General features: G+C 38.8%; 1 protein-coding gene across 2 annotated transcripts in view; it reads left to right on the plus strand.

Moving 5' to 3' along the window:
* slc2a4rg (SLC2A4 regulator) overlaps positions 1–16281 on the plus strand; it is an 82060-nt gene that overhangs the window by 55956 nt on the left and 9823 nt on the right. For both annotated transcript variants that reach the window (XM_079801896.1, XM_079801897.1), the window contains exons 4-6: positions 6729–6964; positions 13855–13955; positions 15051–15306. In XM_079801896.1, the coding sequence (XP_079658022.1) occupies positions 6729–6964; positions 13855–13955; positions 15051–15306 (593 nt within the window). The remainder of the gene's footprint in view (positions 1–6728; positions 6965–13854; positions 13956–15050; positions 15307–16281) is intronic.

Consider the following 16281-nt stretch of genomic DNA (forward strand, 5'->3'; position numbering starts at 1 on the left):
ACATCGACAGTACGTTTTCATGCCCCTAAACATGACGCGTAACAAAACGAACTGTGATTGGTTGTGTTACATGTCAGTCAAAAGTCCTCTTGGGCGGTCCTTGGCCAATGAAAGCTGCGATAGAGTCCAGACCTTCTGCCGTCAGTCTTAAGGTCTGGCTATGCCAGACTAACTGAGCCCAAACTTTTGATCAGTAGTGTACATAATATTTGTCACTTGCTCATATACTTAAAAAGGGTGTATCATACCTCTGTCGAGGTGCAGTGATACATTTTTTTAAAAAAGAAGCTAATTTTCTGCATGGCAGGTCTGCGATAGTGATAATAATCAGTGATGGCCCCACTTTATATTAGGTGGCCTCAAGGACTATGTACTTAAATCAAAAAATAAGTACAATGTACTTACAGTGTTCAAATTGTATTGCAAAACACTTTTGCTGATATCGAGGTGGGAAACGGGTAGAGTTATGGACAGGTGTGGTGGGATGGGTAAGTTTAAGGGTAGGGTTAGGTGTAAGGGAAGTGTCAACAGTGTAATTACAAATGTACCTACAGAAATGAATTACAGATTCAATTACATGCCGGTATTTTTTAAAATGTAATAACAATGTAAAAAAAAGTATGTACACAATAAGTGCATTGTATCAAATGATTAATTAAAATGTTAGTACATAGTAGTTAAAGCTACACTGTGTAACTTTGTTAGTTTATTCTTAGCTAAAAACACTTAGTTCTTTCAAAAATATATGTGCTCATTAATGTATATTTCTTTCTTTCAAGTAATAAAGTATTCTGGTAAGTTTATAATATGCCATTGAAAATACATACGGGTAAGGGGTTCAAATGCGGGTCACGATGTTGCCCCTCCATCTTAAAAGTACATTAGCCAAATAGGGACATACCCGTGAATTCAAGCTTCGCCTTTCGCGTTTTAACACTCGACGGCACCGTGTCGAATGTGGACGAGGTCGAACTGGAAGCCATGTTAATCTTGGACTAATTCGGCCACCGTAGGAGTTAAAACGAAATCGGAATTGAGAGGAACAGAAACTAATATTCACTGGATGGTCATATACATTTTCACCGCTAGATGGGAGAAAATATCACACAGTGTAGCTTTAAGGCCACCTAATATAAAGTGGGTCCGGAATCGCCTTCATAAACTGGAAGTAAAGACATGCTACAAAAACAAAATTTGAAAATCGGATCACTACATTCATATTCTGAATACTAAACCTTTTCCTGGATGGTTTATGGAAATGTGCAGCAAAATAAGGCTTTGAAATGACTGGACATTAATACAGTAAATTGTTATTCTCATATTCATAATTGTATCTCATATTTCTATGACACTTTGATATAGATGCTTTCAGTTGATAGCACACATCCTGAAATATTATTATATCTCATTACTCTTGCCTAGAGGACAGTTTAAGTAAGAAGTGGCACAGCGTTCCTTACTCTCTATTACTATTTCATAGGACATTGGCCTTGGGAATGGATTTGATGTGTTTTTCATTTTGAATTGTCATTTTTTAATATATATTTAATGCAAACACATTGCCCATCTGGGAAATTAAAGACTTATTGCACTGTATCATGGTGGCTGCACAAATAAAAGACAAGAGTCATTTTCCTCCCCACCAGAAAATAGATGACGACTAAATAAATATGCCGGTAGCTCAGTATAGTCTCTTGTAGCCTAATGACTAACGGCATAAGGCCTCCTCAAGGCAGCTTGTTCTCGCAAAGAACTGTCACTAAGGGCCAGATTGACTAAATAGAGCAAAATAGCGGGAGAGCGCAATTCCACAAAAGCGCAGATGGGAGTGGAGAGTTCTGCATGTGATCTTCTGCTTAAAAAACACAGACGCAGCCGGATCATTTCCATAATGACCAACGCAATCTACCAAGAGCAGCGCAAATTCAAATAATTAGCGCCTGGTTTAAGACATACTTTTTTGGGCAGTAAATAATGGCACAAGTACCAGTAAATCGACGAGCACAAACCTTGGTAAATCACCTTCCGTGATTCATTTAAACACTCCCGCAAAAATAACCCTGTCCACGCCAAATTTTCCCCGACACCAGTTTTTTAACGCCAAAAGAGGGTTTGCACTGGCGCAAGCTGTTAGTAAATCTGGCCCTTAGTCAGGAAGAGCCTGTCTGACGGACTTGTAAAGTGACCAACCACAGTTTGCGTTTATGTGAAATGGATAATACCACAATAAAAAAATTGATGTTTGGAGAACTAAATCAAACAATGGTGCATCAGTCTTCATGTAGGACTGAAACTGTACGCTTAAATATAAAGGTTCTTTATTGGCATTGATTGTTCCATGAAGACCATGAGAACCATTTTAAATGCACAAAAGGTTCTTAAAATGTTCTTCACACTAAGAAAAAAATGGTTCTTTTAAGAACTGTTCAGTGAAAGGTTCTTTGGGGAACCAAGATTGGTTCTTCTATGGCATCCCTGTAAAAACCTCTTTTTAGAGCCATTTATTTTTAAGAGTGTTGAGGTACTTAGATTACAATTCTTTCCTTTCGCTATTGTGCCCCTGAGCCGAACACTTAACCCTTAAATCATGCTACTCCAGAGAGTCTGTTCCTGTAATTAGTGTACTATAAGCCACTTTGAATGAAAAACATTTGCTAAACTGCAAGCGCACTCATGCTGGAAGAACCCAAACCATAATCCTTAAGAGGTTAAGTGTCATGAAATGGAGGTGGTTTGCCCTTTTGGGGTCATTCAAGGTCAGCACAGCTTGTGCTGTTGCTCAAGGCTGTGTGACATGTCTTTAAGGTTAGAGATTTAGTTGTTTAAGTTAGTTTGTTCAGGTTATAATTTGCTTAACACCAGCTGCATAGCTTAACTGTATGGTATATCTTCAGCATTGTGTTTACAGCTGTTATGTTTGTATTTAATTATTTTAGAAGTATAGTCATGCTGCTGATATTGAGCGTAGTGATGCACCATAGAGATTTATCCGAAACCGAAGTTAAAGTTTTCATTTAGCAGAAATAGTTAATACATTTGTATATAAACATTTAATTGGCACATAAGGCAGTTTTAACTTTTTAATGATACAATTATAAAGTAAATAAATTATGATTTCGTCCTTCCAAAACCATTTTTGCCAAAAACTAAAAATGTTTCCTGCAGAATATTTTCAGATGCCCAAATTTCGGTGCATCACTAATTGAACATTTAGATTTTTCTTGGATATTGAGTTTTGGGATCACTAAAATATGGATGAATTTGTCAATGATCATTTATTAATCTAGGTTCATGTTAAAGGCACACTGTGTAACTACTGGCCCTCTAGCCATTAAAAAACAAAACTGCATGCATTTTGCAGAAGAACATTGTTTTAGTTGTGCTTCGGCTCTGCGTGACTGTGTGGCTGAATATGACCCTTCACAATAGATAATACTTCACAATGAACTCTGTTAGAGAGAAACATATGGCAATCTGTCTGTTCAATAAAACACCATCTCCTCGTTGCTTTTACAACCTTTCAAATCCCTCAGTTCTCGCAATCTCCAGAAAAGCCAAGCCAATGTTGATTCTGGTTGATTCGCGTTCTATTTTTGTCAGCAGACTCACCTCTCTTCAGGAGTTTTTTTTTAAGTGGATGATTCCCTGGAGATTTAGCATGACCATGTCAACTTTTTTCACTCGTTGTGACAACTAACTTCTGCCGCTCTCACACCATACACACATCAAAGTAGACAGAGCAACTTTTCTCTATTTACCGATACAACGAGACACACAGGAGGGAGTGGCGTGTGTACGCAATTTCCTACAAAAATCCTCCTGACAGGTCTAAAATATAAACACTTATGATAGGCTCATCATAGTGAATCAGGGTAAGACAAAAAATTGGTTTATTGGAACGTTGTTCCACATTCAAAGAAATACTCAGAATACAAGGAAAAACCTCAACCACTACAGCCTAAACACAAACGAGAACAGACAGAGTGTAAATTGTGAAAGTAACAAGCCAAACTAAACTGATGAGAAGGGAACAGCACAAACAGAATCAATAAACTAACAGCAGACACTAGAACAGAAAAGCTAAACAAAACAATACAAAACGTGGACAGACACAGATTCTGACAATGACATGTTGGGCTAATTTTACCCAGCATAACGGGTTGATTTTATTAATTCATTTTTACTATAATACTTTTTTTTACTTCATTCATGAATTAGTGCTTACAGGTAAAATACTTTGATATCGTTTTTAATATGTATACTATATAATTTTGCCTACATTTAAACTCGTTTAACAAACATTAGAAGTAAAAAATGAAACATTTTGAAGTAATTCAAGTACAATCGACCAGTCTCTGTTATCTCGTTTCCACCGTAACAGCGCTGGTTCTCGTGCCGGAGCTGGAATCGTGTTTGGCATGCGATAAATAACTCAACTGCTGAGTGTATATTAATAAATGCTGCATAGATGTTATTCATTGTTAGTTCATGATACCTAATAAATGAAATAATGTTACATCTTAGTGTGAAGTGTTATTTTTAACACTTTTACATTTGAGTACATTTCAACTATTCTATTTAAACAAACGAGCTGAAATAATGAGTCTCATATAAACACATTTACTGAAGCAGTAACATAAGTTGTAAATTTCTGCATTCATTAGTGTTCACAAGGTCATGTGTTGCAATTTATAAAACGTTTGACTAAAATGCCACAGGCGACAAAACAAGGTGTGAAACTAATTTCTATCATGCATTAATGAAATAACACAATGGCTTTAGTGTGCCTCTGTTATTTTATCTTGATCCAGTGTTGCGTGTTATCTTTTTCTTCTTTGTTGTTGTTGTATGTTCTCATCTACTCTGTGTGTCTAAACAGTATAAAGGTATAACTTATCTCCTCTCCAGTCTCCACCAATAAGCCGGTGTGTGCTGGGCGTTCTGGCACAATATGGCTGCCGTCACATCATCCAGGTGGATGCTTCACATTGGTGGTGGTTGAGGAGATTCCCCCCTTCTAAATGTAAAGCGCTTTGAGTACCCAGAAAAAGTGCTTTATAAATGTAACGAATTAGCCTGACAAGCCAGACCCACATCAAGATGTTGGGTCTGGGAACACGCCATTGGCTGGGCTCAATCCGAGGGGCGGGATAAACGGTTGTCCTTCAAATTCCCTCTGCACGCAATAGGATAGTTCAGATCACTAGTTCAGTTCAGATTACTTGTTGAATGTCTACTTTATTGATAAAACATACTTACCATTTGTACGTGAGATGAGCCTCATCCACCACAATTCCCAAATCGTTGTTTTGGAAGACCTTGTTGGCCAACATATCTCGCCATTCCTTGTGAAGAAGCCAGGATTCAGGACTCCCGTATACCAACTGGCACCGCCCGCTTCAAATGTCCTCCTGGTCGCCTTTGCCAAGTTGCATGGCCTTGAGTCCAAATTTTGCAGCCTCCTTTAACTGGTCCTCCATAAGTGCTATCAGTGGTGAGACATACTTTTTTGGGCAGTAAATAATGGCACAAGTACCAGTAAATCGACGAGCACAAACCTCACAAGAGGGTTGTGGCTGAGTCCCATGCGTTTTCCCCCCAGCAGAGCTAGTTGATAGATTAAACTTTCTTTGTTCTCTTCTCAAAGAAAAGCTTAACTCCAAGTCTTCCAGAGTTGCGGCCAAAGACGATTCTGTTGGCCAGCTTCTTTGTTTACAAGTAGCCCGCGGAATCAACGCAACTCTGCCGTCATTATGTTAAGCCCGCCCACCGACTCTATACATGATGTGATTGGCCTGACCAGAGTTTGGTTTTTCCAGCTTGCAAGTCAACGGAGAGTTGCTAGACTACCCTGGCGGCAAATTAGATTTGCTGCCGCTAGGGTGCGTCTAGATTTCTAGGCTAGTAACGAATTATATTCACAAACAAATCAATACTATTCCCACGGGTCTAATGCCAAATTTCCTGCATTCTGTGAGAGAAAGGATATCTTGGCATATATGGCATACTCACTTTAACAATAATTGGCCTAGCCTTCAAATAACAAAATGATGGATAATTATATAGGTTTGGATTTAATTGCATTGGATTGCTTTGCTAAGCCTTATATTAAAGAGGACCTATCATGCTCCTTTACATGTTGTGTTATGTTGCTGTTTGAGCATGAAAATGGTCTAGAAAGTTACAAAGTCACTAAAGGGAGTTATTCTCTATATCCGTAACACTGTTTCTGAACTCCCTGAAACGCCTTGATTGAGTTTTTTTTCCAGGAATTTAAATAATTCCCGCCCAAGCCACACACTAAATAAAGGAGCAAGGCCTGGTTGAGTTGAGTTAGTAGTGTGTTGAAACTTGTAAGGGGTGTGACATTTCCAAAACACGCTGGAATTGGTTGACCAATCACAACACACTGGTCCAGCCAACCAATCATGGCACAGTGCACTTTTCAGAAGGAGGGGCTTCATAGAGACAGAAACTAAACCGAGCGTTACTGCCAGACTGGGAAGAGAGGTGCTCCAACAATGCAAAATGTGTTTTTTGAACATTCAAGCTTGAAAATTTAGTTTAATTTTTTTGCTTTCAATCTGTTGATGCGTTTACTGCTGACTTCTAATTAAATCCTGTAGTGTGTTGGACTCTGGGAATAGATAACAGTGCATTCTGCTAATAGCCCAACAGGTCAGTCAAGCTCTTTTCCTGCTTTTAAAATTGCTGTGTTTTGTCTTCAGGTGTAGATCTGGCTAGTAAGGGCTGGAAGGAGATCCTTTCTGCCAGCTACAGCAGCTCCACCAGCGGGAACTGGAGCTGGGACACCAGTGACCAATCGGTGCCCTCCACTCCATCCCCGCCCCTCTCCAACGATGCCGGCAAGAGCTTCCTGCTTTCCTCCCAGAGCGATGACAACAATGAGGAAACCGAGAGTACTCACTTCCTGTTTGAGGACCCCATCCCCCGGAAACGAAAGGTAGGGGTCAGGTCATATGAGAAAACAGAGTGAACTTGTGTGGTTTATCAGACCTCAGTAACAATGTGGAGTTCTGCTGAGTAGTTTCTGTGGACCAAGATGGCAGTGAATTTACCTTCAGTAATTTTAAGAGCTCCATTAAACACATCAGCTTGACTCTTGCACAACAAGTCTTGTCACCCTCATGACGGAGTGTTTTCGTTCTCTCTTTCATTCTCTCCTTTTCGTCCCCTCTTCTATTCAGTTTTTTTGAAGTGTGGAATCACTCCAGAACGTGAATGTGGTTTCAATGTCAGGAAGCCATTAGCCTTTCTGCCTGTTCACCTTGTTTTGGTAGAGGCCGAGGATGTGTGTGTGTGTGTGTGTGTGTGTGTGTGTGTGTGTGTGTGTGTGTGTGTGTGTGTGTGTGTGTGTGTGTGTGTGTGTGTGTGTGTGTGTGTGTGTGTGTGTGTGTGTGTGTGTGTGTGTGTGTGTGTGTGTGTGTGTGTGTGTGTGTGTGTGTGTGTGTGTGTGTGTGTGTGTGTGTGTGTGTGTGTGTGTGTGTGTGTGTATGAGCGGGGAGGGGGGGTTTCCGTTACAGATCCACTCGGGCTTATCCTTTCACAGCACTACACACATCTTAACACAAGTTTTTCACACAATTCCCGAGTGCACACTCTTGTATACATGGATTCTGTTATGCCTGCATGCCTCTTTCTGAAGAAAAGGAGAAAAGTGAAACATGTTTTTTCTTTTTCTTTCTCTTTTTTTTTCTCCCTGCACAATATTTCTCAATTCTGATGCAATATGTGCAATTCCAGATATTGGACGGAGAAATTAATTGGGCATAAACGAGACAGAAAAACTTTCCTTAAGCGATATCAGACATTTAAAAGTAAAGTTCTGGGTTCAGTACAACGTAAGTACTGACAGCATTTTTTAATGTTTATGAAATAAGTCTCTTATGCTCATCAAGGCAGATAAAAATACAGTAAAAACTGTAATATTGTGAATTGTATTATAATATTTTAAAATGTAATGTATTGCTGTGATCAAAGCTGAATTTTCAGCATCATTACTCCAGTCTTCAGTGTCACATGATCCTTCAGAAATCATTCTAATATGATGATTTAATGCTCAAGAAACACTTCTGATTATTATGTTGAGAACAGTTATGCTGCTTCATATTTTTGTGGAAACTGTGATCAGTTTTCAGAATTCTTTGATAAAAAGTTAAAAAGAACTGCATTTATTTGGATATAAATCTTTTGTAAAATCCTAAATGTCTTTACTTTTGATCCATTTAAAGTGTCCTTGCTGAATAAAAGTATTTACTTATCTTTAAAAGATAAACAAAAAACACATTTACAGCAAGGCACTTGCTGTGGAAATGAATAGAGCAAGGCACTGCACTGGAATAAATATGTAAAAGCTATATTTTTTAAACATCATTTCTGTGCAAAGTTATATGCAGTCTTTCAATTCCTGTCATGACCATGTAAAGTTTGTAAACCAAGTAACTTTGCAAAATATGCCACGGTATCAGCAAAATCCAGTCACAGGAATTACATCATAACACATGTTAACTGAAAGTTTATCCACGGTAGATAAAGTTAATTTTACAGCTCAACAACCCTTTACTTTTGACTTTAAAGATAAAAAAAAAAAAAATTGTGTGTAAAGAACAGAGTTCTGTTGCGAAAGCCTATGGACTTCCATTATAACAATATAAAATCCTAAAGGATGTGTACTGCATTGCTAATGGAATTTCTGTCATAACTTTGATCTCTTAAAAGACCCTAATGGGAGCCAATAAGAATAAACTAAGAACTAAGAAAAACTATTTTTTGAGTTCAATTTAGTGTATTTTTGTTGAATACAGAATTTAAAAAAATAGATAGTAGAATTGTTTATTTCACGCTGGTGCGTGTTACATAATGTTTAATATGGGTTCAGCTCATTTTTGGCTAGAGTGTAATTCTCGTGTGTGTGTACAGAGACAAATGGATGTGTCCCGTACTGCTAGTGCTTGTCTTAGGCAACAGCGCTGGCTACCTCTTCTATTATTTCAGCTCACCAGAGGCCTCCCTGCATGCATATATGTCCTGCTATAGCCAATAAAAACCACTGTGAATGAAGGAGACGAGAGAGAAAAAAGTTTCTTGAGTCGAACCAAGCCAAATGTTGAGCACATGGGTGAGGTGTAACACAAGAGGACTGGCTGTTCATTCATAAAGACAGATGGAAACATACATTTCCCAGCCCTTTGTCCGTCGGTTTTGGTTGTCACATCACCTCTGACGAGGCTTCGACGGGGAATGTTTAAAGGTCCCATGGCATGGCATTTTTCTATTATTTTATAATGTTTCCTGAGGTGTACTTATATTGTTAGTATGATTTTTACATCATAAAATATCATAATTTAGAAATAAAAGGCATTTTTTCTATACTGCTGTTTGCCCTGTGGCTGAAGGCCCTGTTACAAGAGGCGTGTCTGCTGTGAGACTTCAGTAAAAACGCCCACTGTTGTGATTGGCTGACATCTTTGCATTTGATATGAGCGGAGGGGGCGTGGTTTAACTTGGTCTACGAGGCACGAGCAGGCACGAGCTGCTGCCAGAGAGATGGATGGACCGGAGTTCACTTCACATCGGTTCTGTCAGTCTCAGTTCAGTGAACTGTTTTAGTTACAGCATATACTTCAGGTTATTAGTCTATTTCTAGTCGGAGGGGCTGTCACTCATGTCAGAAAGTTAGTAACTTTAGTAAATTATGGATCAGCGCTGACTGGAGACGCGAACCGTTTAGAACGATTCAGTCCGATTTGGTGAACTGATTCGGTTCACTAAAAAGAACCGGTTCAAAAGAAAGATTGTTCGCGAACCGGACATCACTAATGTACCAGAGACTGTCACTGAGCTCAGCGATTGCTAACAAAGTTATTTATAGTAACTACTGAGTTATGAGAGCGCTGTCAGTCAGCGCGAGTTTATTGTGTTTGTATCTGAGAGTTCTGAATAAACAGGAGTCCCAGTCGCGCCGAGTCCTTCTTCATCATTATTAACAACTTTGTAACACATGCAATGTACCATTACAGCTGTCGAGATGAACGAGTTAAAAGTAAGTGTTGATAATAGCATTATTTTTAGATGTTCCTATCATATGGAAAGCGTCAGTGACACGCATTGAGTACACAGCGCTAACAAAGACACAACAGCAGTAATCGAATGTAATCCAGTTTATTGTGGGAATAGCTGGCTAGCCTAGCCCAGATACCCTCACGCTTACCCCCCTTCTGCTTAATCTCGTGCCGCGTTTGGTGCCTCCGCTGTGGGCCAGATGCAGTACTGGGGGTCGGGGATGTTGGAGGCCGACCAGTCAGTGCAGCCCGAGCCTCGGCGTGTGTAAGGTTTATCTCTAAAGATGTAACGACTGTATGCACATTGTAGAACCGATAGACGCGACGAGGACGTACAAAAACACTGACTCACAAGATAGAAAACACGAAAACACCGCTCTGTCTGGAGAGAGAGAAGCCGCAGCGTGTGCACGAATAATAAATAATTAGCTACACATAAGAAATCACTGATCACAGATCAGAAGGAACTGAAAAAAGACTTCTGTTTTCATTTGTACATCCAAACACTGAGAAACTGCCAGCATTCACTCGTTCACAAGCAATGATGCAATGATCTCTCGAGCGTTTGCATGGGCGTGCCAGATTCTCTGGGCGGAGGAAAGGGAGGAAACCGTGCCTGCTTGGACGTCAAACCAGGAGACTTCAGGATTGGCTCGTCTGGCCTGTCATTTTCCCAAAAGCAGAGAAAGACAGCCAGAACTCGGGTTTACACCGATCAACATTTCTATCCACTTGGGGACAATATTCAGGCTAGGGGAACTCATATTAATGTTGAAAAACCTCATAAAATGAAAATTTCATGCCATGGGACCTTTAATATGCTTTTGTGATCTGTGAAAGGGTTAATATCATCGGCCTTGAGAACAGCCGAGAGTATCTGCATGTTTGTGTGTGTGTTGAGAGCAGACACACCCACTCATTGACTCTGATGAGGGCAGTGAACAGGTCCGGACATGTTTAACGTTTCAGGGTTAATGTGATCATTTTTCTCAGAAATTAAGTTCCTGGCGAGGTTTATCAGAAGAAATTATGATAATTATAAATATAATATAATATAATCTTGGCTCACTGTTTGTTCTGGAGTGTCATTCTTTCACACCAGTCTCTGTCTGAACATTAAATAACGGAGTATATATTTACATACTTTCCACAATATTAACTATCAACTATAACCAGTTTCAAAAAACAAACTCTTGGTAAATAAAGTGAGAATATTTGCCTCCAATAAATATATCTCGATGTTCATACAAGTATATTTTGCTTTATTTATTAAGTAAAATAAAATACAAAATGAAATGTATAATATAATAAATATATATAAAGCAGGGCTCGACCTTAACGCTTGTCCGCTTGTCCGGGACAAGTGAAAGAGAATTTTACTTGCCCGACAGACAAGTGAGTAAAACTAATAAAAAATATCTAGGGAATCACCAAAATGCAAGAATGATTCTGCATTCATTCAGTGTAAGTGGCGATCGATAGTAGATAATAATATATAATGTAATGAGCTGATGGTAACAAGCTTACGCTGTTGACGCTCGCACAGCCTCTCGAGGAGAAATCACAACAAATCAGCGCCGCTCAAACAGAGAAACTCAGTTAACACACTGCGGTGAAAATGTGTTTAAAAAGGACTTTTTATATTTTTAACATATGATACAGTTGCGCAACACCACACGAGCAAGAGTGCTGTTTTCCTGAATACCATCACGACTGAACATGACACTGATTTCATATGACAATTCCATAAACAATTAATTAACATCAAGTCACTTACATTTTAGATGCAATATTGACCGTTTTTGTTCGATTTCAGCAGCGAAAATAGTTCCAAACAAAGATCACAGCAGAACCATAATGCATCTCACAGCAACAGTGTGTGTTACTGAGTGATTTAGCGTTTTGAACGAATCGTTTGAATCAAAGATTCACTGACCTCTTCATAAACGACCGCTTCATTCCTGAATGAATCAGCTGTTTGAACGAATCGACTCAATGACTCGCTCATTAAGACGGTCACCTGCGCCCCCTACTGGCAGATTAGTTTCATGTTTCACATTCTTTCCAACTTTTCTTATTTGTATATTTTTAAAAATATTTACAACAATATCATAACATTATTTAATACAGTTGTAATTTTTCAGTGTAAATTACTTTGTGATTGGTAACAGCCCTAAATCTAAATAGTTTAATTTATTGATCAAATTTAAGAATATAAATTTAAAGCTGAACCATAGCCTATATTTAATAAGATTATGGAAAAAAATCACAAATATGCAGATTTAAATATGTCAAAGCTGATTGAACACTGGTGAGAATATTACTTCAGAATAAATTATACACACACACACACACACACACAAAGTAATAAAATACAAATTTCCAGACAAGCAAATTTTACTTGTCCGAAGGATAAGCACATGAACAGGCTTAATGTCGAGCCCTGTATAAAGGATCATGTGACACACACACACTACAATTTAAGTGTTTGGGTTGCTGCCGTAAATTTTTAAGTAAAATTAATTTGGATGTTTAAATAGCTTAACTAATTTTGAGGAGTTCAAGCAATGTTAAAACATATGTTGTCACAACTTATTGATCATATAATTTTTTTTGCAGTGTAGCAATACATGTATTTATAATTGTATATATTTATCAATAAATGTGTTTTACTTTTGTAAGTGGATAATATAGTGCATTTTATATGTATATACATTGTTTTGAAATATTTCAATTTGAAATAAATGCTGTTCTGTTGAACTTTCTCTTCATCAAAGAATCCTGAAAAAGAAATCAGTTTCCACAAAAATACTTTCAACATTGATAATAATCAGAAATGTTTCTAGAGCAGCAAATCATCATATTAGAATGATTTCTGAAGGATCATGTGACACTGAAGACTGGAGTAATGATGCTGAATAAATTACATTTGATTTAATTATGTCATTTTACGCAGTTTTGCCATTCTCGAGTGTTAACTAATGGATATTGGATATATCTATTAGATATATCATATACTATATATATATATTGGATATATTATATAAGTATAAATCCCAGCAAAGTGTGAGAGTGATTCATCGTTTGAACCACAGGTATCAAGTATGTTAGATAAACACATGCGATTTAGAGCGAGAGGAGAAACAAAATACACTTGGAGCGCTAGTGAACGTGACAGAACAGCACAGCACAGGAGGTGTGAATCTCCCACACACGACACGCATGCCGTCACCTGGCAGTGTCACTGTTGTTTGAAGTGCTGTAATAGTTGTTTCACTGCAGCAGTGAAGAGCCTTCGTGCCTTTGGGGCAGCAGTGGGCTGAAGGGAATTTCTGCTGCACATACACATGAGGCTTATGCAATCAGACCTCTGAATCACTGCAGATAGCAGCCTCGACTGCAAATAGAGCAGATCTCCTTTTCAAGATGCCCTTACTAATCATTATTCTCTCATTATTCGTTTTTTTAAAGTGGGTTTTATGTTTATAGCTTTAAGGCAGAACTGTATTGATGTTCATTAGGCATTCCTCAGAGTTTTGTAGCCTTAGGCGTGCTGTCTATTTTGGTCTTTTATAAGCTTTATACTTTTTGAGAAATGTAAGATCGGAGTTTGAAAATCTCCCATTGATAAAATCGAAATAAACTCGAAAATCTAAATATTACAGCAATGATATCATTTTTGAACTTTGCATTTGGATTTAGAGTCCAGAAACCTAGGCTTCCCTAAAACTTTAGCTTTATAAAATGTATATTGTACGCTTCTTTGTTTCAGAACTCCATGAAGGTGATGTTTAAGTGTCTGTGGAAGAACTGTGAAAAAGTCCTCAGCACCTCCTCAGGGATCCAGCGCCACATCCGCACCGTCCACCTCGGGTAAGCGTCAGTCAGAAGAAGAAAAAAAACACACTCCTGGAATAGATGAGCATGTTTGTTCTGCAGTTTGAACATTTACACAAGCAATTTGTCTGCCCACACTAGACGTGACTCGACTACAAGACGTGACAAAGTCAATCAAAAATCACAGCCAATCAGAAGAGCATGTGGGCGGAGTCTCTCTGCAAGCGCACTGCACTCACAACGAGTTCATAAATATTACACTGATTTAAAGGGATAGTTCAAAATCTTTTGTCATCACTTAAACTCACCCTTAAGTTGTTCCAAACCTGTACGAGTTTCTTCTGTTGAACACACAGACTGTTTGTAATCAAAGAGTAGCCATTGACTTCCATAGTAGGAAAAAAATGCTATGGAAGTCAATGGGGCCACCGTTTGATTACCAACATGCTTCAAAACATCTTTTTTTCGTGTTCAACAGAAGAAAGAAACTCATGCAGGTTTGGAACAACATGAGGTAAGTGATGACAAAAGTTTTTTGGATGAACTATCCCTTTATTATTATAAATACATACTGAGTGACTGAAACCATCTTTGCAATAGAATATACGTGTTTTATTTTCAAGATCTCAGGTCAAGTATCCATTGTCACTTTCAGTACAGCTACACAGTGCACATAAAAACTCACATTAAATTCGTTTAGCATTAAAAAAGCACATGATCAGTACCTGAGATCATCACTGTCATACTTTGTATGTTGTTGTTCCAGCCGTGACGTCTGTCGCGTCTGGTTAGGACACAGTGTTAAAAGTCTTCTACACAGAAACGCGGGGACATATTGTAAGGTTAAAGCTTTTGATGTGGAGTTTGTCTGTCAGTCTCTAAGAATGGGGCGGCTCAGGGTGCTCTTCCCTTTCTGAGCTCCATAACAGGAGGTAGAGAGGGAGCCACATTCTGATGGAAGTAGTAAGAGTGTTTTTATAGCCTCTTGTTGCTACCTAACCATCCCATGTAAATCAAGCCCAAGTTATGATGTTGGCACTGCTGCCCCCTGCCGGCTGCCTGTTGACGCGCACAAAAGCACCGAGCCTGCAATCGGAGGCTGGCCTAAGTTGTAGTATTGTGTGTTTTCAGGCGGAATGGAGATTCTGACTACAGTGATGGCGAGGAGGATTTCTACTACTCAGAAATCGAGGTGAACATGGACACTCTTTCAGAGGGGCTGTCCAACCTCACACCCACCTCTCCTACTACGTCCGGGCCGGCCCCTGTCTTCCCCGTCCTGACTTGTGATGTGTCTCGATCTGAGCCCATCCACATGATCCACACCCCACTCAGCCAGTCAGCACCGTCGGCGCTGTGTCACATCCGCACTGACCACGCTTACCAGGTAACATCGCTCTTCACTGCGTCACACACAGTCTCTTCTATCTGCACTCAGTGGAGTGAGCGCGTCATATGACTTGAGGTTTAGCGATGAAGTCTCCATGCACACTCGCCTACAGTTCATTTGTCAAACTGTATCATATTCCTTAAGGTCCCCCACGCAAGGCTATTTTAGTTATTAATTCAACTCATGTCTCTCGCCATCAGTGTCAGAGTCAACAAAGCTTTATCATTATGACTATAAACCCAAAATCAAAAGAAAAAAAATATGATATTACACTTTGTTTGAAGAATATGAAACCTCAGGGTTTCTGTGGGTCTTAAAAAAAGTCTTAATTTGACCTTCCTCAATTTAAGGCCTTAAAAATGTCTTCAATTAGATCAGAAAGTCTTAAATTCAATATCATGGCATTAAAGTAGGGCCAAATGATTTCTGTGATATAGAAAATGTGGAGAATCCATTCATAAAAACTGAATTTACTGTATAATGCAGAATGTCACAGAATTTGTCAAATTTTGGATGAATAAATCAAAAGTAGGTCAGAACACTTAAAGGGACAGTTCACCTAAAAATGAAAATCCTGTCATCATTTACTCACTCTAATGTCGCTCCAAACCCGGAAGACTTTCGTTCTTCATATAAAGCGATCGAGTCTCTTCAGAAAATTTGGAATAAACCGCTCGATTCATATGGATTCGTTTTACAATCTCTTTAGGAACTTTCTGAAGTGTCAGTGGTAGTTGCTTAGACCAGTGTTTCCCAACCTTTTTTCAGTCATGGCACCCTTTGAAAATGTTCTCCATTTTGTGGCACCCCCTCGCATACGTTACGCTAGGGGTGTAACGGTACAGATTGCTCACGGTTCGGTTTGTATCACGGTTTTAGGTTCACGGTTTCGGTACGGTTCAGTATTTGCTATGTTCAGGGAAAAAAGCACTACTGTCAAATAAAAATAAAGAAAATAATAAGAACAAATAA

Source organism: Gobio gobio (genome assembly GCF_949357685.1).
Source record: "Gobio gobio genome assembly, chromosome: 21".
NCBI lineage: Eukaryota > Metazoa > Chordata > Actinopteri > Cypriniformes > Gobionidae > Gobio > Gobio gobio.